Raw genomic sequence first — 24,797 nt, 5'->3', positions numbered from 1 at the left:
TATTACCTCCAAAACATTTTCATTATCTTTAATCTCTATTTAAAATAAGCTATAGGACAGGGGTAGGCAACCTTTAGCACTCCAGATGTCGTGGACTACATCTTCCGAAATGGTCTTACAACCATAATGCTGGCAAAGCATCAGGGGAGACGTAGTCCACATCATCTGGAGTGCCACAAGTTGCCTAGCCCTACTATGGCAGATTCCTCATGTTCCTTGCTTGGCAAATTTACAACCACAAATTACTCTTTCCCAATTAATGAGGCATCCATATATTTTAAGGTATGCTGTTGTTTTGCTTTAAGCCATAAACATAGCATTCAATTCTTTCATTTCTGTAGTCACATTGCCTTTTCACATGAATGAAAAGATCCCAAATGATTACAGTGTCCTTGAATAAGGGCTTGTGAAGCTTTTCAATTTGAATCTGTAATGCAGATTTGATTTTTTTTTTTCTCATTGCTGATTTGCAATCGACATGTGTTTGCTGATGCGTAAAAAAAGTTACTCTGAGAATTTTCGAGTTGGTGATCTGCCATAATGTCTCACAGGAAGTAATTTGGGCAGATAAGGACCGTTTGTGGCACACTCATTATAAAGATTAATCTTGGACAATCAGAGCTTATTCAATGTCAAATAAAATATAGTACTGCCTTATGACAGTATGAAGGAAATACTATGGTATTTTTACACAAATATTTTTCTGCATATTTTATTTTTCAGCATTTTTATATAATATCATACTTGTCTATCTTCCTTTTGATAGTACAATAACTATTCCAACTACAAAAGTTGGATGTGCTCTATATTTAGTCTTTAATTCATCTTCTTATTTTTAAAGTACAGGATATTTTAAAAATATATATTTTTCTGCCTTTCTTTTATTAGGCACACCTTAAGGCAGCACTTTTCACACCCTCGAAAAATTAGTATTTCATAAAGATAGAATATTTATGGAATACTCATTAGAATTTCATTTGAAAACTTGAATCAAAAAATGGTGATCTTCCTTCTTGAATGAGAGCAACTACACAATACCATTAATAAATCAGAGCAGCAGAGTAACAATGTGGAGCCCAGACATTCCAGACCTCTCATGTCTGGAATGTGGTGGTTGTTGGGTTGCATGTCATTACTATGAAACTCTGATATGTTAATGGCATAGTGTAATTGCTACTGCACAGTACAACATTCAAATAAAATGCAAGTTCCCAACACGTGCTACATATATGTCTGGTGGTTTATGGGGAACACTTGCCTTGGTATTTTCCCAGGATCTGCACCTGCCCTGCTACCAAGAGAATTTGCACTTCCATGTTTTCAGTGTGTCAAACAGTCAACATTGGTTAGATAAAACAGACACTGGTAATATAGTATATATTTAAAATATTAATACTGCCAAGGATAAGTGTCAGGAGTAAACACTGTGTTTTGTCTAACTGCTTCTAAGCAGTTTTACAAAAATGCCCAGAGACTACCGACAACACAATTAATGCCCTGAGCTATAGCAGTTATATTGTCTAGAGTCTCTCTATTTTAATTCTCCAAAATGTGTGTCAGCAGTGAGCATATAATGTATTAAATTCAATTTTAATTAATAGTGTAAATAGTGAATGATCTTAATTGGAACCAAGAGAAGAAAATATTAATCGGTATTTGCACAGAATAAATACATTGTTTGACTGTTCACTATTTCGGCAAAGTATTAATGACAACATTATATCACCTTTTTATTTGTTTGTATCCCCTATTCTAAAAATATATCCATATACCAGCTGACAGTATGTCGGTATGTAAATTGAAATAATATTTACTATAAACACACACAACGGCTGACATGTCTGTGGGAGATTAGACAGTAGGAGTGCTAAAAAAAACATTAGGTAATTACATCTAATTAGCATTTGGCAGCAATAAAGGAAAAAAAAAGTAAATTTCCATATTATCATATGAAAGAAATGCAATAGAAATGTTTTTTTTTTTGTTTTTTGTTTTTTTAATGATACTACAATTCATCAATACTTGGCACAATTGTCAATTATTGCTGGGTTAATTAAAAGAAAAGCCTGTGGCATATTTTGACAACTAGCTCAACATAAATGATCTATAATAGATACAACCTGATACTGTTCATGATGATAATTGCAAATAAAATTTACATTTTATCCTAAATTTAATAGAACTTTGCTTTATAGGTGCAGAATGCACTTTATTGAATCTAAATATAAGGTAATCTAATGGTGGCATATCATCTTTCTCTAATACGATCACTGACTTTGGAATTAGGTGTAACAAAACTTAAATATGCTTCCCAAGTTCGGTAAAGGAATTTAATGGTCATCCAGCAGACCCACATGTGCAAATAATACATTAAAGATAAAATATGAAAAGAAGATAAACTACTTAAAAGTAGCTGGCAGTATTTTACTGTGTCCACATGGCAAAATTATGTAAAATAAATTAGAGCAGCTGGCGATCCAATCCTCTGAGTATGAAAGTTACCCTCTTGGTTGTTAAATAAGGTACCAAGCTCCAGTTTGACAAAATTAAAAAAATAAATAAATACTACAGGAGCTACATTATTGATCTACATTATTGCCAAGATATTTATAAAATTCAAAGAAAAGAAAATACTTGGCACAGGTGATCAATTGGTTTAATACAGTATCTTATTTTATTTGCATAGCCCATGTGATTAATAAATATTTTCGGACCAAAACTCCTTCCTGAATGCAAATGCCCAGTAAGGATCAAGACAATCCCACAAGAATATCTTAACATTTTTGTGCCGTACCTTGACAGCATGATATGTTTTACCTTGTAAAATATATTTAATTTTTAGTGTGGATCTGAAAAGAGCATTTGAAGATTAAAACATTAAAATGAATTCATCAAGTTTTCTCTTAACCTACAATTGATACACTGACAATGAAACAGTGCAACAATGAAAACAGAATTGCTGCAGTTTGTTCTTGAAGGGATAGTCCACTGCCAAAATGCAAAATAAATAAATAAAAATTACTATTTAGTAGATATCTTGTCTGAAGCCATTACAGCCCCTTTTAATCGAGCCCATACTTTCTGTGGCTGTCCAATCACGTATTTTGCAATCAACCCATGATTAGTCTTTGCACGGCAGGTGCGCTGGACAATTGCCTGCCACTTCAAAAGGCTAAACTACCAAAATGTGACAGATCTAGTTGCCATACTGATAACCAGATGGTTTAAAAAGGTTAATTTGTCAAATTTGTCAAATTGTCAAATTTAAAAAAAAAAAAGGTTAATTCATAAAAGTGCCAATTTTTGATTTAAATCTGAACTTTATTTGTAAAATGAAAAAGGAGGGGACACTCTTCACACAAATACTTTAGTAAGCAAACTGGTATAATTTAGAGGTCTAGAGTGCCCCTTTAAATTCATGCAAATGGTTTGACTACATTTCCCATATAATTATACCTAAGTAGCAAGAAATATTATGTAAGTTGTTATCTAAGCTAAACAAGTTTAACTACACAAACATTTGCTTTCACCATGCTTTATGATGTACATTTTCACTACAGAATTTTTTGTAAGGACTATTATTATTGTATTTATTTATTGTATTTTAAACTATTTGATTTGTATATATCTGCATGTATTTCTTTGGCACTGAATGGTTTTCTTTACATGTTAGATTTGAGAAAATGGGAGTAGCGCAAGAACAATACTATTATGGGGGTCACAGTATATGAAGAAACATTAAACAAGACCATCTTACATTTGTTAGTGGAAGATGTAGTCTGGTTGATTATGGTATTGGAGTAGTGGCTTTGTCCTAGACACTTTGTGATTATCTTTTAAAGAGGTTTCAAAATGTTAACATTTTAATAGCACTGACACCTCCCTTTTTTGTTCACTCCTCTCTGTCTGACTTGACTGTGCTTCTCCTACCCTTCAGGCCTTCTCCCTAATTACTGAACAGAAGGTGTCTGAACTTGTCCTTTCCTCTTGTTCAATTGATCCCATTCCCTCTCAGGTTATCAGATCTCTCTCCCCTTGCCTTATGCCATCCTTAAAGGGACACCTGAACAACTTAATGAAGCAGTTTTGGTGTATAGAACATGCCCCTGCAGCCTCACTGCTCAATCCACTGCCATTTAGGAGTTAAATCCCTTTGTTTATGAACCCTAGTCACACCTCCCTGCATGTGACTTGCACAGCCTTCCATAAACACTTCCTGTAAAGAGAGCCCTATTTAGGCTTTCTTTATTGCAAGTTCTTTTTAATTACGATTTTCGTATCCCCTGCTATGTTAATAGCTTGCTAGACCCTGCAAGAGCCTCCTGTATGTGATTAAATTTCAATTTAGAGATTGAGATACAATTATTTAAGGTAAATTACATCTGTTTGAAAGTGAAACCATTTTTTTTATGCAGGCTCTGTCAATCATAGCCAGGGGAGGTGTGGCTAGGGCTGCATAAACAGAAACAAAGTGATTTAACTCCTAAATGACAGTGATTTGAGCAGTGAAATTGCAGGGGAATGATCTATACACTAAAACTGCTTTATTTAGCTAAAGTAATTTAGGGGACTATAGTGTTCCTTTAATAATAATCCTTCAAATGCTCTCTTTCTTTTGGCATAGCCTCTGCTCAACATAAATATGCTACTGTCAAGCTCCTTCTAAAAATGTAATAATTTTTTGTCCCATCTTCTCCATCTGACATACGTTCCATATATGCGCTCCCTTAATAATAGTGTAAAGTGCTGCGGAAAAAGTTGTAACTATATAAATGTCAATACTAATAGGAAAATAATAATACTATTGTATAATGACTTCTGACTATTGCCTTAATTTAATATTTTTGGATAAGTTTTTCAGATAATTCAAAACGTTCTAAATGGTTTATCTACATAAGTCACTTTTAAAGTCTATGGAATGTTCTGTAGATAAATAATTTGGAAAGTTTTTTTTAACAGAGTTAAATAATTTGAAAATCCCCCCCCCCCCCCCCCGTCCATATTGCTTTTACTATATATACACACATCTGAAGACCATTTAATTTAAACAAAAAAACAAAAAAAAATGCGTTCTCACTTGAAATAGATCACTTTCTTAAAACTTTATTTTATTGGATTTTTGATAACACTATTAAAATTAAAATGGTGCTGCATTCTTAAAAGTGGGTTTATTTTATTGCATTTTAAAAAATAACGGTATCAAAATTCAAATTATTTCCTTTTTACAAAAAAAAATAGAAAAAAAGCCGGAATACTCTCTCTTGTATGCGAACATTTGTGAGGGTAGTCATCAAGTCTTGAATTATGTATGTAGTGAATAATACCTCTTGGATCAACAGTGTATATCTATAGGATTTTGTTAATAAATGCACATTGAACATCAGCATACAAGTATAAGACATTATTTAGTATTTTGTCAGCTGGATACAAATGACAGAATAATGTTATTACAAAAGACAGAAGTGTTATTCTGAGTCTATAATCAGACACGTTGTTTTATGCTCTGTTTTTGTACTTTGGCCTTTTGATGCTGTGAGAGGTCTGCAATTGAATGTATGTTTTAGAAAACATCGATTTGCCTGTCTGGTTACAGAGGATGACTGCATTCTTTTCATATCCACTTCCTATTTTAAATAATGTGTTCAAAGTACAGCAAAGTCAGAGTATAATTTTACAGAGCTGTGGACTGAGAAGGAAATTTTTTTTCTAACTCTTCAACAACACAACCCAAGTTTCCATTATGTTTTTCATGCTCAGGTAGCGTTTCCACTATTGAAACATCTGCTACAGCAATAGATTTTGCTTTTGTAGTTTGCTTTGATAAAACATTGCCTTTGTCTATTTGACTATACATGTTTGCAACAGATTTTTCAATATCTGCTAAGTTATGTAAATTTTTCAGAATTCCTTTCAGCTCACGACGTTGTCCATGTTCTTGATGAGGGGCTTCTGGTGGCAGCAATGTTAAAGGGGATAGTTTGTCCCTTATATTTGACAAAGTGGTGGCAGTTAAGGAAGTTATAGAGTGCTGGGAATTACTGGTTAAAAGCTGTTGGGGAAGAGGTGGAGCGGGAAGAGGTGGTGGAGCTGGAAGGGATGGTATGTTTGGTTGCACTAGGAGAGGAGGTAGAAGGGATGGAGCCTGCATTGGTGGAGGCGGTGGTGTAGTGTGAGAAGACTGATCATTTATTACAGTTGTAATATGAGTTGGGGTGGAGCATAAAGGTGGGGTGGAAGAGGGGTTTGCCACGGGTAAAGTAGAAGGTGGAAGAGGAGGAGGAATCGATGGTGGGTCAGGAATCTGTTCTATTCTGTGTATTTTTTCAGTAGTTAAAAACATGTTACCAGGTGCCACATTTTTCTTAATTAAAGGTGGAGTTGGTTTCCGAGTTGGAGGTGGAGAGATTTCTTCAGTGTACTCAGAAGGTGTAATTACGATTGTGGGAAAGATAGATGCTTCAAACCTATGATCACCACAAACATCTTGTGCTGATGAGAATGGGGAATTCTGGGATGAAAAATCAGCAAGAGGTTTAGAATATTTCTCAATGCAATCTTGGTTATAACTGATATCTGATGTCAAGTGTAAATCTTTAGTCTCATAAATCTTCCCTTGCTTGACTTCTTGGAGAACATTTTGTTCAAATTGCCTTGCCTGCTCTTTAACTGTTAATTTGCCATTAGTAGACTTCTCCAATAAAGGTCTAGGACTTTCAGTACCTTTCAAAGTGTCAGCAGTTTCACATTCAGGTTGCACATATTTTTGCTGCCCTTGAATTGGATCCATTATAACCGGACTGTGAAGAACATCATAAAAGTGTCTTTTGGTCAGACATGCTGGAAGTGTCCAAGCCCGTTGTTTGCCTTCACAGTTAATTTGTAATAGTGCATCTTTCACCATTGATCTTTGAGAGGAAGATTTATCTAGCAAAAAGTCATGTTTCCATATTAGCCCTGGAGAGTCAGGACTTTGACACGCACCTTCCACGTATAAAGGATTTTTGGTGGTGAGTGGGTTGGTGTCAGAGAGAAAAGTTACATTACTTGAAGACTTTGGAAGGTTATTATTTAAGCATCCACTGACAGTAGATTGTTTGTGAGCTTCAATGGCGCGTGATGCAAGATTGCTTATAAGCCTTTGTCGATCACCATCTTGTAAAACAGATTTTTTTCCCCTGCTTGGTTGAAAATGGTAAAGAAGAAAGAGACTTGAAAGAAAGAAAATGACAAGTAAGGAAAAGGAGGATGAAAAGGAATGATATCTAGAACACAAAGTAAGGCCCAAGGGTAATATATTAAAACACATAAAGCAAGATGACCATATTGCTCCTTTTATAGAGCGATCTTTATGAAAGATGGTTCCTGTAAGGCAGTAATGATTTTGAATACAGTACATGTAATATATTGTAGTGTATTTTATTTTTGAACATTGCCAATAAAGGGTAAAATATGGTCATTATGCTTATACTATTGTTAAGCATGAAAGGCATTATAGCCTGCATAATAGGCGTCTAGTCTTTGAAAATGTCATTTGCTTTCTTTTTTATGTAATACACATATATGCAAAATAAATAAAAAAACGATATCTTAAGTAGAAAATGATCTAGTATGTACTATTTGTACTGAGGTCGTGTTCAATTCAATCTTATTTCTTTATATAAATATACTCAAGAGGATTCTTTGCACAGAACTATATAAACATGGAAACTAGGAAACGGTTGAACCATTTTATTAAAACTCATTCACCTAATATGTGGGACCTTTATTGTATTGTTCAGGATTTAAGTCATTGTATTTTGTGCAATAGCAAAAGAGTGTAAAGTGACTAAGAAAGCAAATGACAATGAAAAGATAGCTACATTACTATGCAAGCCATATTGATGTAACCCATACCTTGTATAGAAATGTGTTCTAGCACAGAGAACCATGCTACAGTATTCTTATTTTTGTTTAATTCATCCTCATGTGTCCATGAGGGATGCACAACTGGTGCTTGTATGGCGCAGAGAACTCTGTAAATACTTCATTTTTTTTTTTATAAATGTTTTGTAATGATATGTGCAGGATTTTAACAATCTAGAAAGTGCCAGCATATTATGCCATACCATGGCATACACTAGTTTACTAAGACTTGCCCACATGGCACAAGGCTACTTGAGAGAGCTGACCAAGCTATAAGTCAACTCAATAACAAACTGTTGCTCCCTGACAGTAGAACTTCTTCACTTACAAAAGAATATAAATTAAGCTACATAATATATCAACCTGTTTCATTCCAAGAAAATTTTGGGGGATATTTTCTATATTGTTTTTTAGGCTGGGATGTGCCACGTGACTAAATGGAAATGTTCATTTGAGGAGTGTTGTGAAAAGTGTTTTTTTTATTATTTTTTTTTTACTTTAACATTTATCATAGCATCTTGTATTTCATAGTTAGAGCTAGTTTTAAAGCTAGCTTTAACCTCTAGATCTAAATGACTCGCATCCTCTGGCCTGCCTTAGAATAGTTATTCTGCTACACTGAACTAATGTATATTAAAGTCCTAACCTATCAGTATGATAAAAATCAACCTGCCACATTAAACTATTTAATTCTCAACACTTAAATAATTCTGTAATTATATTTTAATTGGTTGAAAAAGTATAAATATCTCCCCTCTACTGCCTTTTATTGCTATAATATTTTAAAGTGCATAGGTGGAGGGCCGGATAATGTTTAGATTGTGAATGGTGCATGCTATAAAATAGAGCCTAGTAGCACCATGATAACCTGTACTATAGCATACATTAGTTATGGTGCTTAGAATGTCCCTTTAATACTGGTAACTCTTATATCTCTCATGTATTGGTATATTAAAGACATTTGTTTCTCCTTCAGAATATGTAGGGGTCTTTAACGTGCACTTTTTATAGTCCTGTTGCTTTACTTTAGCAAAGATGTGGTTAAATACTGACGCTACTATATTTAACTACTATGTAAATTTATTAAACACTTGCTCTGCTCTTTCAAAGATCTATGAACGTTTTAACAAGTTACCATTTAAGGGTATTTGTCTAGTTTCATATATAGAACCTTCATTTCTGTTTTTTAACTTACTGTATGATAGACTGCCGGAAATAGTTTTCTTTTTTATTTTCCTTACTAAAACATATAGATAAGCACAACCAAAAGTTTTTTGTTTTTTTTGGTAGGTATTCCAAGGCTAGCACATTCTCCAACAAGATATTTAGTTTTGAAAGGAGAATTATCAAACTCCTTTAATGTACTAAATTAAAGCAGCAAATATGATCAGATAACTGGATTAAGAAAATTACTATTTAAGAGCGTTGGTAGTGATGTCATTTCACCTTTTTGCATTACAGATGGCACAAAGAATGTATTTAATCACTTATTTGAGCCTAAAATCTATTGTTTTCTAAATAATGGTATAATTGCTTTTAAGATTGGAAAACAATATTTAAAGAAAATAACTCCCTGATTTGTCTTCTTGTTTTCATTTTAATTCTTCATCATATATCTTAAATTATTAAAATTAAAAAGAATCGATAAACCATTAAAATGTTTAGTAATGTTTTTGAACTGCATGTGTACTATGTATACAACATAGCACCCTTATCAGTCTCTTAGTTATTTTGCTTAAAATAAATAATAAATAATGTTTAAAGTAACAGTTTGACATATTTGAAGTGCATCTGGTGAAAACTGAGCATGTTCAATCATGTTTAGACACCAACATGTGCTTACATACTTCAAAAGCCCTAAGGGAAATTATTCTCAGAACTACTTGTGAAAGTTTCTAGCCTCAAATTGTTGTTAAGTGGTTTAAAATTATGTGCTATATCAGATTTAATCATTTATATAACAATTCCTAGTAATGTGTTTGGGATATAATGTAGTCTAAATCATATTTAAATGATTATGAACATTTTATGAATATGGACTAATTATATATACATACATAGCCCACCTTCAATTCCACTGTGTTTAGTTTTAACAGCACACATTTCCAGTAATTGATCTCAGTTTACTTAATCCTCGCCTATGAGATCTTTAATTCTAACATAATGTTAGATAGAAATACCATTGCTTTAAATGCCATTGTTTATCCTTGTCTTCTTCTTTATTTTTACACTGCAGTATGCTCTACAAATGCATCTCTCTCTCTCTCTCTCTCTCTCTCTCTCTCTCTCTCTCTCTATATATATATATATATATATATATTTTTTTTTTTTTTTAAATTACATTTATTTATTACAATTATTTATAAAATTGCTGACTTTAAAGGGAGTCAGCACTTGAATAACTGGGGTCCGAAACACCTCCCTGGCTTACCTCACATAGCCAGGTAGATTATATTCTATTTCCATTAGCTCCACAGAGCTAACATAATTGGCAATTTTGCTGTCTTTAGCATGTCTGCCTTTCTACCTTCTTGTAGAGGAGCATTGGAAAGCTGCTAATGTGTGCATGTGATTGGCATATTCCTCAAGGGAGGACTTACGAAAGCTGCAGACATTAGGTCTGCAGTTTTTGCAAGCTATTTTTTCATATATTCCCCCAAAACACATGCAGAAAAAGGTACATGCATGTTTTCTTTTGGGATATATCTAGAAATAGTAGCTGCCTACAACTGCAGTGCCAAAAAACATCACTGCCAACAATCTGTTTGCATAATAAGTCATGCAGTGTGATACTTTTGCATGGAATACTGTAACCTGTAGATGGTGCTGTTGAAGTTATAGTTTTCATTTAGTTATCAAGACAAAACTAAACAACCAATATACCTCTATGAGTTGTGTGGTAATAAAGGAAGATTTTATTTTATTCTCAAATTATTTTCATGAAGAAAATTGATACCGTGGCATCCCACCAGCTCAGTTGTTGCTAAATCATTCTTCATCTCTATAAGTTTAAGCTGATAAACTATATTTTGTTTTTCTTCCTGTATTAATTTGACAGTATTATTTTGTACTTGTCAGACAATTATTTCGTACTAGGTGGACAAGTAACTAACTAATTGGAAGTCTTAAAATTTTTTTATTCATGCATGTATCAATGCATGCTATTATATTATTTTAGAGGAATTTGGTGCAAACAAGCTGAGATGTGTACGATGAATGGGTATTGTGAGAAGCAGAGAATTCTGAATATGATAAACAAGAATGTGTTACATGACATTTCACAAAAGCTGAATTTTCAGTAACGCTAACAAAAAAGAGAATATTGTTATTCTGCTGGGTGGAAATGAAGGCAGAAAGTGCTTTCTCAAAACAAGATAAGCATGGACATTACTGGAATTGCTGTTGTTCTGTGCCTTTTCTCTTGTGTGGTTCTCGATTCTCTTTTGTGTTCTATAACAGTGTGTTAGTTAATGATGAATATCACTCTTAGCTATCTAACCAATTCATATGGTTCTAATAGCGAGATAAGCTGTTGACTGACAAATACCTTTCTTTTTTCCCTGACACAAATTAAAATAATGATATTCTTAATCTAGACACATGTTAATTTATCAGCTGAATTAGCATTTTGCATTAGAAAACAGGTTCTTTAAAATGTAATGGCCAGGAATAAATGCAGTACAATGCTTTTGACTACTTAAACAAGTCACCAAACAAAGCTAAAGAGTGGAAGCTAGAGGAGCACTCATATATGGGGTTAACCCAAAAACTGGAGAAGTAGTAAAAGAAAGAAGAAATTAGTGCCCTAAATAAATTTAAAATATAACCTTTAATAGTAATAATAAAATATAGTATAAGTGTCCATAGTGGGGATAGTACTACATGATAATGATAAACTAAGGTATATATATATACACTCTGATAGGTGACTATCAAAAGAGGGAAAATATGTAGATACCCTGTAACTGCTGAGATAATTGAATACAGGGATAGGCTAGGTTCTGTTTCAAAATATACAGACACCTACAGTGTATATATTCTGAAAAAACAGTTTACAAAAAATTGGAGTATTTGCGTATAAGTAACTAAAGTATATACAATTAAATAAACTGATGAATAACAGAGGTATGTACAAAGGGTTAAGAGGTCCTGTTAAAACATAAGAGACCTTCACCGCTAATGTAAACTGAAAAAAACTAAAGTATATACAATATGAAAAGAAGTTTCTGTTCATACATTTTCGGAGACCTTCACTTGGTGGTATGAGCAAAACTGAGTTTTGCAATCCACAGAGCCTGAATATAAATGGAGTTTATCATGCCCGTTATTCAGTCATACCTAATAAATAAATGTCAGTAATGAACTAACGTATATCCTGGTAGCTAACAGGTCCTGTTCAAAAGTTTTCAGAGACCTAAGCCTTAGTCTGTGTACAAAACAAAATGTTTCGCAGTTCACAGGTGGCAAAAGCTAACGTTAACCTGTAAGACCAATTGGTTTAAATGCATATAGTACTGTAAAATAGGTAAGTCAGGCATGCATATCCGGTGTCTCTAAAAGAAAAAAGGGCACCAAAAATGCATGCAAACAAATGCTGTAGAGACAGATGAATGTGGCTACACGAAAGAAGTATATCCACCTAAGTACTTAAAAGGGGATATAGTCATGAGCCACAAGCACAGCAAGGATATACGCTAAATACAGCCTCCATGGATAGAAAGTATGATACCGCTATTAGGGAGGGAAATGCAATCCAATTAAAGCTTGTAGAAATGAACATACTGTCTAGTTCAATATCTAGATATTCGGTAGTAAATGGATGATAATCCCCCCAAAAAAGAAGAAAATTTGAGCGGTAACAGTGAAATACAGCTCGGGATCCAAGACGTGAAACTGAATTATAGAATAGCCATTTATATTCAGGCTCTGTGGATTGCAAAACTCAGTTTTGCTCATACTACCAAGTGAAGGTCTCTGAAAACGTATGAACAGAACCTTCTTTTTATATTGTATATACTTTAGTTTTTTTCAGTTTACATTAGTGGTGAAGGTCTCTGTTATTTCTGAACAGGACCTCTTTACCTTTTGCACATACCTCTGTTATTCATCAGTTTATTTAATTGTATATATTTTAGTTACTTATACGCAAATACTCCAATTCTTTGTAAACTGATTTTTCAGAATATATAAATTTTAGGTTTCTGTATATTTTGAAACAGAACCTAACCTATTCCTGTATTCAATTATCTCAGTAGTTACAGGGTATCTCTACATATTTTCCTATTTTGATAGTCACCTGTCAGAGTGTGTATATATACCTTAGTTTATCATTATCATTTAGTACTATCCCCACTATGGACACTTATACTATATTTTATTATTACTATTAAAGGTTATATTTTAAATGTATTTAGGGGAGTCATTTCTTCTTTCTTTCACTAAGTCACCAAACAAGTCATACATTTTTCACTATTACCACTTTATAATCTATAAATACGACACCAGAAATTCTACATATAATAAGTTATTATTAAAATGTGTGCATTGGAAGGTGTGAATCTGTGTATGGACCCAAGAGGCTCTACATTTGGTGTTGCTTGGGAATTATGGGAGATATAGTTCAACACTAGTAGGTTGGAAGTTGTGTGATACCCCTACCTTTGATGACCTATGTCCTCATGGTCTGATGTGAGTGCAATGGTTCATCCACCACTATGGTAGACAATCGTAATTATAGTGGTGCCCATTATAGTATCTCATCTGGCATCTTTATTTTTTATGGAGAGACACACTATGGAACTAAACATAAAAACATGCACTGGCAAAATGGGGAACTTTAACAATTGGCTTTGACAACTAAAGTTAGCTGTGATGGCAACTAACCAATGTCAATTTACAACTGGGTTAATCCATTAAGATGCTGTAGATTTGCAACTTCATGGCTTTACCTACAGATACACTATAAACCAACTTTATTTTTTAAGAGATAGCATGTGATAAAACTGCTGTTAGATGTATGTCAGCTATGCTAAGGCATTATGGTTATTTTGCTAAAATGATGAAGAGGCAGTCTCCCTTTATAACGCAATTAAAATGCAATCTACATTGTATAGAGTATACAATTAGATATTTTGGAAAAGCAATACTGTATTTAAGGATTTTTCTTCTATAAACGGTTCACTAAAGCACCAACATCTACGTGCTACATCTAAAATCTACTACACATTTCTAGTTTTACTTACTGGTACCTGAGCATGCAAACGTGGGGGAAAAAATGACAATGAGACAGTGAGAACAGCTGTTAGAAAGAAAATAGCATATAATACGCAAAGGAGATGTACTGTTCATTCTCCTAAATGTGCCTGTAAGGAACCTATGATACATAACATAAATAAAACAGAAACATACAGGTTGCCAGTAGCACATTAAGCAAGTTATTTGCAAATACGTTCAAAAGATGCAATTTTGTACATGACATGGAAACAAATTGACAATATAACAATATACAAAAAACTCCATGGGCTGGATTATCTTAGCGTAAGAATTTACTCTGCCTACTGAATAGCAATTTTTCTATAGACTTCAATGAAGGAATTGCTATTCAAGCAGAGCAAACAACAATAGAAACTTACCAAAAATTGAATGTTCTCTTTATAGAAAAAAGTATTGTACATTTAACTTAAAAAAAGAAAAACATACAAAATAAAAATACAGGTGTCTCATTCCATCTGTAAATATTCCATACCAAAAGGCTATTATTGGACACTTCTTATACCAGTTTTTATATACTGACAACTTGTTTGGATCCAATGCTCAATGCTTTGTTTCTACTTGCAATGTATTTGAAACTTCTGACTTACTTAGTGATATATCTGAATTTACAAATGATGCCTGGGTTCAGCAAAGATAGTTCCTGGAAACGTGCAACACTTCTAAAAGTAATAATGTGCAGTTAGAATCTATCTGCCTGTTTCCTTTTTTCTCTATGTTCTCTATTTAAAACTAGAAACATAGAAACATAGAATGTGATGGCAGATAAGAACCATTCGGCGCATCTAGTCTGCCCAGTTTTCTAAATACTTTCATTAGTCCCTGGCCTTATCTTATAGTTAGGATAGCCTTATGCCTATCCCACGCATGCATAAACTCCTTTACTGTGTTAACCTCTACCACTTCAGATGGAAGGCTATTCCATGCATCCACTACCCTACATTTATGATCCTAAGCCCTAGAAATAATAGGCATGACATTAAAAGACTGTAGGGCAACTTATAATGGTAGATTCAAATGGATATGTTTAGTTATTTTCCAGGGGTTTATATTCAAATGTTCATCTTCAAATTTCCTCTTGACTACTGTAATTCTAAGCTCAATGTCAAGTGTAGCTTGTAAACCTGGTTAAATATGATACATACAATGGTTTGTTCTCTAGATCCCTCAAGCTCCTTATGAGAATCAGTGTTGAATAGCAGCATTCAGAAATTGTGCATATGTGTAGTGGTGTTATGAATATAAGCTCAGGCATGGGCTGTAGTGGTGTTGTTGAGACTGGCACAGGCACTGAGGGTAGTTGTGTTGTGGAGACATTCTCAGGCCTCGAGCATAGTGGTATTATGGAGACAGACTTGGAGACTGTGGTGAAGCCTAATAGAAAGCAGTTGTTGTTAGGGGATTCGATCATAAGAGGTGTGGAGCTGGACAATAGTGGTCTTGTGACAAGTCTTCCCAGAGCTAATGCTTACAGAGACAGGAAACATATTTGTAATATTGTTAAGCGAGCAAAGCAGGAAGGGGAATTGGATGTACTTGTCCATCAAGAGAAAAATGACTTGGCTTGCAATGAGGTTTCAGAGGTAAAGGAAGTGTTTTGTGTTTTTGCCAATTATATATGGCAGGTTGCTTCCACACTGTCATTCTCTGAAGTTCTGCCTGTGAATAACACTCAGAACGTCAGGCGGATGCGTATTAGGTACTTTAACTTGTGGCTTGGTGAATGGTGTCGGGATCAAGGATTTGGCTTAATTTCTCATGGTAGTTCTGTTTGGAATGGAAATAAACTGTACAAAAAGATGGTTTGCATCTTTCTCAAAAGGGAACAATTGTTCTCAGTGAGCAGTTCAGAGGTTTTGCTAGGATGTATTTAAACTAGGAGTGGCAAGGGGGAAGGGTGATAAAACATCAATCCAATTGCTCTCCAAAACAAGGACAGAAGGTGCCTGTAGCAAGTGTGTAAAAAATGATAAGCTTAGAGTCATGTCTACAAATACTTGCAGTTTAGGGAATACGATCCGTGAAATTGTGGCAATAATGGCAACTGATAATGTAGATTTAGTCGCTGTTACTGAGACATGGTATAATGAGAAAAATGACTGGGAGATTGCAATACCAGGGTACTCATTACATAGAAAATACAGAAAGCAAGAAAGGGGAGGGGTGGCCCTGTTTGTGAAGGATAGCATAAAATCTAGCCTAATAAAAATTAGTGAGGCGAACATAGAGTTCGTTTGGGTTACGTTACAATTTGGTAATCACACAGTAACTCGTGTAGGTGTGATTTACAGACTCCCAGGACAAATCGAAGAGTTTTCCTGATGTAAACTGGAAAACCAAAACAGCTGCTTGTGCCAGAAGCACATATATTCTAAACTCCCTACTGGGATTGTCTCTAAAACAAGTCATTGAGGAGCCAACTCGTAAAGAGGCCATACTAGATTAAACTAAAATAATAGATCATGGTGCTGCAGTAGACATTGCTTACCTAGATTTCAGTAAGATTTTTGACACTGTTGCACATAGAATGCTTAGCAATAAACTGCAATCTTTAAATTTGGATTCCAATATTTTTGAATGGGTAAGGCAGTGGCTGAGTGACAGGCAATAGAGGGTTGTAGTCAGTGGCGTATATTCGAACCATGGGCTTGTCACCAGTGGGGTACCTCAGGGATCTGTACTTGGACCCATTCTCTTTAATATTTTTATTAGTGATATTGCAGAAGGTTTTGATGGTAAGGGATGTATTTTTGCTTATGATACTAAGATATGTAACAGGGTTGATTTTCCAGGAGGGATAAGCCAAATGGCAAATGACTTGGGTAAGCTAGAAAAATTGTCAGAGTTGTGGCAACTGACATTTAATGTGGATAAGTGCAAGATAATGCATCTTGGATGTAAAAACCCAAGGGCAGAGTACAGAATATTTGATAGAGTCCTAACCTCAACAACTGAAGAAAGGGATTTAGGGGTGATTATTTCTGATGACTTAAAGGTAGGCAGACAATGTAATAAAGCAGAAGGAAATGCTAGCAGAATGCTTGGTTGCATAGGGAGAGGTATTAGAAGTAGAAAGAGGGAAGTGCTCGTGCCATTGTACAGAACACTGGTGAGACCTCACTTGGAGTATTGTACGCAGTACTGGCCACTGTATCTCCAGAAGGATATTGATACTTTAGAGCGAGTTCAGTGAAGGGCTACTAAACTGGTTCATGGGTTGCAGGATACAATTTACAGGGAATGGTTAAAGGAACTTAACATGTATAGCTTGGAGGAAAGACGAGACGGGGAGATATGATAGAAACATTTAAATACATAAAGGGAATCAACACAGTAAAGGAGTAGACTGTATTTAAAAGCAGAAAAACTACCACAACAAGAGGACATGGTCTTAAATTAGAGGGGCAAAGTTTTAAAAATATTATCAGGAAGTATTATTTTACGGAGAGGGTAGTGGATGGATGGAATAGCCTTCCAGCTGAAGTGGTAGAGGTTAACACAGTAAAGGAGTTGAAGGATGTGTGGGATAGGCCTAAGGCTATCCTTACTATGAATAAGATAAGGCCAGGGGCTAATGAAAGTATTTAGAAAATTGGGCAGACTAGGTGGGCCGAATGTTTTTTATCTGCCGTCACATTCTCTGTTTCTATGCACACAATCCAGCTTTCACAGCTTATTCAAATATTTTTGCTGGAAGTAATGTTATTGCATAGCACAGTGGTTCCCAAACCAGTCCTCAAGGCACCCCTACCAGTCCAGGATTTAGGGATTACTCAGTTGTGTCTAAGGTGTTTTTTCTTCTTCTTTTTTTCTAAAAACCCCTTAGACACAGCTGGGTAATCCCCAAATCCTGGACTAGTAGGGGTGCCTTGAGGACAGGTTTGGGAACCACTGGTATAGCAATCAATGTTGTACATGTACATCTACCCACCATACTGATTGTTACAGATGAAACATTCCTTATTGAAAAGCGCCAGTGACCCTTGGCGAATAAAGAAATCTCTATGGCTTTACTCGTGGGTCGAGATTTTTGTCACTACTTTGTGGTTTGCCCTTTTTATCTCAATTATCATTACAATTATTACTTTTCAATTATTTAAATAAAAATATATAACGCATGCTTTGCATTCATGTAGATTTACACAAAGATTAACTCTGATTCAGATAATGGGGACCAATAACCTAAGGAATATATCCCATACATGTGTATGCATATTTATATTTTCACTTAAAACATATTGCTCTTATTTGCCCCTTTAGAACATAAGGTGTGACTTGTGCACTTTTTCATGCACTTTTTCAGCTCAACTACTGCAGTTCTCTCCTTCTTAGCCTCCATAATACACACATATCTCCACTACAAGTAAGAAATTATTTTTGCCAGACACATTGGAACCTCACTTCTTTACCAATTCTTAGACTGGCTCTTTTTACCTTCAGGATCAAATTCAAATTACTGACACTAAAGTAAAAAGCCCTCAACAACTTTACTTCTCATTAAATTTTTTCTCTTTGACCAACTTTCACTCTCAATCACTCAACTTTGCTAGAGACTTGCTCTTCTTGCTATCATTTCTCACCTACAAGCATAACAAGGACAGTGCATTCGCTTCGGAATGTCCTACTGTGCACAATAATCACCCTATTTTCAAGTTTGACTAGACACAGGCATCATACTATTAAATCCTCTATTACCCTTTTACATTTTGTTGTTCCTTTTGTGTTCAGTTCCCACATTCCTCCTGGATTATAAGCTTATTTGAGGTGAACACTCTTCATCTCTTTTTTTGAGAATTATTTGTTTTGTCAATTAGTCGCTGTTTTTTTGCTGTTATATCATGATACTACGACTGAGTATATGTGCTGTCTGTACAGACAATATATTGGGAATTCATAAGCACAACTTAATTTAATAAATTGTTTTGCAATACTAAAATATCTTCCATAAAATAACAGTGCTTCTGCAGCTAGATCTCAACTCCTTTAATAAACATGTTTGAAAACTCTTTAAATTTAAAAGTATTATTTTATGCTCATAACTTGACAAATTTAAGATCATACTTGTACCAAATTTGTAAGCAAATTGCTGTTCAAGCTTTCTACTCTTTTCAAAACAAAAAGCACAACATTTATAATTTTGTAGAGGAGAGTCAAACTTCATATACGTTGGTCTTATAGCAGTATTGTCTGATTTGATAATACTGTCATTAACAATTCATTAACAGGACTGTACATAAGACGATAGATTTCCAACAGTTATGAGAAAAGTATAAAGTATATATAAAATATATCACCAACTGAAGTTCTTTATTTGTGATATCAATTGTAATGCATGACTTTAAAGTGAACTAAACATCGGCTATATGTATTTTTTTCTCAAAGCAGCATATTCTGTACTTTACGTACACTCAGTTTCTCAAACAGTTTTCTGAATGAGGAGCTAGTGATTATGTGCATCAGATGACAAAAGCCAAATCCGAGGCTTCCTCAATTAAGCCTCTGACATAGCCATAAGCCAAGCAACCTCTATTCAACTTTGGGGTTAAACCATTCATAACAGGTTAATCCCCTTAGGGTAAGATGGGGCACAGGGACTCCAGGCACCAGAAAAACATAATTGATTTCAAGTTGTTATGGTGCCCAGCATGTTCTTCTAAATCCTAATTATATATAATGCAGTCAACATCATTCAGTCCCTCAGTCCCATATTTGTCTCACCTGTGCTATTGATTATATTTGGAAAAAAAAAGTATAAAATTAAAATTTCAATGAAAGGGTTAATCTAAAAGTATATATCAATCACATCCTCTATAATTCACATGTAAAGCTGTAATGTTTAAAATTACAAACTTTCGCAAACTGCAAAGATATAGTGTTCGCTAGACTGATTATTTCTTGATGTTTTTATATACTACTGTTTCCAGGGGAAAAAAAAATATTATATGAATTGCTATTCTGTGCCTTTATGCAGGGGATATAAAATCGTGCATATGGAGTCTTAAACAGAATATATGTAATATATAGAGTCAATTTTTTTTTCTGCAATAATATCTGTCAAGCCTGTAATTAGTTTAATAAAATGTTGCTGGTTTCAATTGCTTTTAGATGGTTTTGTAGGAAAGTATGGTTACATAGCATATGAAAACAAATCAGGATTATATAATACATTCTACGATTAATGCAATACATCAGCATTCAAAACTACTATTTGTATGCATTAAACCGTACTGCCTGAAGTCATATGAGCTAGCTCACCAAACCTTTTCATGGTGAGAACTTAAAACGATTCATCATTTGTCTTTCATACAGCTCAGCCACTGAGAAATTATGTTTCAACATCCAAAGGATGTTTTTTGCAAATCCATTGTTGAAATAAAAATGAGAAAAAAAACACTGTACTGTACAGTATTAAATGGTTGGTTACATACATATTTAACAGAAGCATTTGAGCAAAGCATTGTAGAATGTTGCAGAACATGTAGTCAATGTATATCTCAAAGCTACTTCTGTGATCAAGAATACACAGAAGCACCCACTATTCTTCAGAAAACAATTTATATTCAGTACTTACATGGTGCTGTCACCTAGCTCTTCATACAGATTATTGGCAGCGGGAGTTGATGGTTTGCCTGCTGGCATTGCCATCTGGATTCGTGCTGTCTTTGCGCACTCTGCTTGCCTCCTTTTTGAAGGGAAAAAAATAAAATAAAGAGAATCAGAGGGCATGCAGTTTATTTTTAAGCTTTTTCAACATTTTTATGTAATCTGCCTGATTATGTTATTGTCTTTATGTAAATTCTAAGGTGTATTGTTTGTTCTGTTTAACGTGGACCACATTTATGAGGACCTCTCTACTTTTTCTTTCCATTCTTAAAGTGAAATCATCACCTAAATTGGTTTAGCTTAACCAATTATGCTTGCATGAGCATGAGATAAATATCATTTTTACATTTCAAAGATGTTTCACATGCATATTACACATGGATATTAGTTCTATATTATAATAGACTGCCATATTGGTATCCTATTTCATTTATTTGCTTTATTGAGAAAAAAAAAAACTAGGTGACTACCATGAAAGTAGTGAGAATTGCATCCAAAAAGCAAAATTGGTGCAACATTTCTTCTAAAATTGATAATGTATGAGCTGGGCTATACTTCTCTACTTAGAGCAGTGTTGAACTTATTTTGCTGAAGATCCAAATTATTTCATTATGTCAAGCTAATTATGTCATTAGCTCGGTGACCCATTACTCGATTAATACTGTATTGTAATAATGTAATGTATCACAACATTTATTTTGATAAAAAAAAAACCTTAGACCATGGCTAGTTTCATATTCTTTATTACACTAGGGAAAGCAGGACTGTTCTAATCAATTCATTGAGGGAACTTCCCCAGAGCTTGATAAAAATGATGCATCTGTTCAAACTTTTAGGGATGCGCCATTGAGTCCTGACCCAAATGTTAAGAACATCTAATCTAGAGAGCTGGTAATCAACAGTCAAAGTTTGAGTCCTAAAAGGTTTGCAAAGATTTAAGAGACCTCTCTGAGTGTTGAAATCCTACTATATGATATTTGTTCATATTGTTGCTCGAGAACTTTCATTTTGCAAACTACCTCCAACGTGTACAATATTGCATATTGAGGCACCCAGATAAACCTCTTTTGTGATAAGTGATGGCAATCCACTTTCACTGCAATGAGTCATTTAACTGTACTTTCATGCTGTGTAATACAAATCCATTAGCCTAAACGTAATGCCTATAGTGGAGACGTGTGTTAAGGATTCTATAAATCATTAGGAAAGCAGCTGAGTTTTAAATGAAAATCTCTTTAAAGAATTATGGCTTCTGTCATTTACATTCTCCAGCGACAAGTATTGGTATTTAATGTTACCATTTCCAGAAAATGAACAAACCTTATTTCCTACAGTGTATGTATTTACAGTAATTATTCATTTCTCTTGTCAGTCTATGAAATGTGTAATATTGCTATTCGTTTTACCTAAAAAGATGTATGATACTGTTTCTAACTTGATTAATTACAATTGGCAGCCTCGTTATTGAAGTGCAAAATTCTCTCTTTTTCATAAGGTATGACCATAATTGCATTGTTTCTTCACGGTGTGATTTGTGCTTAAGATAAAACCATTGATTTAAAAAGAAAAAAGAAGAAAGCAGGAGTTTATTGATAAACCATGAATACAATTCTTCCTTCTACCTATCCTTTTGATTGGAAAATGACTTTATCTTTCCTTGTGTAAAGCTGACATTATCCCACCAGTCTCTCCTTAAGTAGAACTACTCTAAACTCCTTACAAAACTCATATCCTTGTATGATAAATAGAAGACGGGGCTAGAACTTTCCTTGGTAAGTCAAGTTAACTCAGCCAAAACAAGTGTCTTCCCTCCAAATCGACCCCCTCCACATTGCTAAAATGTTCTAATCTCAAAATAACTCTTTTAACTCTTTTAATTGGACTTCCATCGTCCAGTGGTACATCATATTATTCACACCCATATGAGAAGAGGAGGCCTGGGGATTGCAGGCATTCACTTTTATTATGTCACTCTAATGGTCTAGTCCCTACAGCACTACCTCACATATTCACAGGCACCTCTGATCAATACTAAAATTGCCAGTCTCACTGAGGCACCCCTCTAAATGTATTCCAGAGCTGTGTCCCTTTACATTCCTTTTGATCATCAGTCCTGGACCTGGTGTCACAACTAAATGGGCTACAATTTCCATACCTCAATCCCTCCTATTGGACATTCTTTCAAATCCACATAAAGGGTCCCATAAAGCATCTCAGTCTGCATTTCCTAACTGCTAATGTAAACTCTAATTGCTAGACACTGGAAATCCACTAGAGTTAAACTCCAAGGAGCCGATTTCCAATCCCACGTTTGGTCTTTCCTAGGGTACTCTTTTTTTTTTTTTCTACAACTTTGTTTTACCTCCCAACATATGCTCTCCCTCTACCAGTTCTCTAACCCCTCCTAGTCCATCCTCTACTCCTGCCTCCTCACCTAGACATCATTTAAGCTCATGTTTTCCATGTAATATTTATCAGATATTAGTTACAGTAATTATGTGATGGTGGCTTCTATTTCTTTAAGCAATAAGTTTGGCAGTAAGGCACCTGTGAATATTTTGCTTAATTAGGTCCAATCAAATTGACTTTCTTTAGAATTCTGTACACGTTGACCTTGTAATAGATCAGAATTTATACACTAGGTAAATACTTAAAATTCTAAAAATTTAAAAACGCAAGTTAAATTATAAAAACAAAAAGTTTGTAGGTTATTTTTGCAATGCTAAGAATGGCTAAAATCAATTCACTTGGTGTCGTGAACAGCTGCAGGTGCACAATGAGAGCATAAGTACTCGACAGTAAATAAGGAAAGGCTGACTCTAAAAGAACTTTGATATGGAAGTGGAGCACGTTGATAGATGTAATCAGTAGAGAATGCTAGTTAAGATTTCGTCTTTTGATTACATAGGAAAACAAGTGAACTTTCACTTTGGGAACATTAAGTTTATAAGAAAACTGGCGCACGTCTTGAAATTTAACTTTTGTTCACATTTTTTTTTCAGAATTGGCAAAACACCTTTAGCTTCTCTGATAGAAGCAACACTTATATTAAAAATGTAACACTGTTTTTAGAGAAGCAGAAGCTAGATGACGAATTTGTTTAAGGGTAATCATGTCATCTAAAAAAATGTAGAGGAAAAAAAAACATTATTTTCCATTTAAAGCTTTTTAAATGTGTTAGATAAGGTAGAGAAGGTTTTCAAAAACCTGTCACAAAATCTATCCCGCAGATATCTGTGACTGAATTATATCACTTATAGAAAAAACAAGCTTGATCCTTTGATTGTGGAATTTGTTTTATCTTCAAATAAAGAACTATATTTATAGTTTGATCTGCGCACTGGATAAACTGGTATCTATTAAGGAAGACTTAATTTAAAAAGCTGAACAACAGTGTAGATTATTTGTGGTGCTTTATGATAAATGAGTAGTATTGAAATCTTACCATTGCAGTACACATGGCAGATGTATCAGCTGTTATATTGCATCCTGGGAAAATGTATAACACCCTCCATATGTTACGATCTCTATATACATACTGCCTAAAAGATTCTTTTTCTGTTAATTTAAATATGTATATAATTTATTTCGAATACGATAGTAAAATAGAAAACAAAGCAGTGTACTTACTCTTTGAACCTTGTTTTGCACGCAAGAAGGGAAAAAAAAAAGAAAAACAAAATTCACAAGTTTTAAAAAGTTATTTTACAGCTATTGACATTAATATGACTTTATCTTTCTTTTAAAATGATTTAGTTAATGACATTCTAATAACCAAAATGCTTAAATTGGTACAATTAATGTAATACCCTTTTCGAAAACCATTATCAGCAGAGTAAAAGCCACTGTTGCAATAAATTATATTCAGAAAAGATGTCACTGAATAAACATTTGCTGTACGTTAAGTAGAGTTCAGGAGTCTTCTGTTGTCTGAATTATATTCAAAAAGTCACTTATTAAGGATGAAGTAATCTATTTTAATTTTTTTTTTCCTCAATTGTGGTGGCTTTAGGACTGAAACT

At 34.2% G+C, this 24,797-nt stretch overlaps 1 protein-coding gene across 1 annotated transcript in view; it reads right to left on the bottom strand.

Annotated features, from left to right (window-relative positions):
* Window positions 1-24,797, bottom strand: part of PCDH15 (protocadherin related 15) — a 1,410,242-nt gene that overhangs the window by 34,881 nt on the left and 1,350,564 nt on the right. Inside the window, exon 31 of the mRNA XM_063435339.1 lies at window positions 20,744-20,854. Coding sequence (XP_063291409.1) covers window positions 20,744-20,854 — 111 coding nt within the window. The remainder of the gene's footprint in view (window positions 1-20,743; window positions 20,855-24,797) is intronic.

This window comes from Pelobates fuscus, chromosome 10 (assembly GCF_036172605.1).
Source record: "Pelobates fuscus isolate aPelFus1 chromosome 10, aPelFus1.pri, whole genome shotgun sequence".
Taxonomy (NCBI): Eukaryota; Metazoa; Chordata; class Amphibia; order Anura; family Pelobatidae; genus Pelobates; species Pelobates fuscus.
Note: the sequence above shows the minus strand (reverse complement) of the source record. Positions and strands in the feature narration are given on the sequence as shown.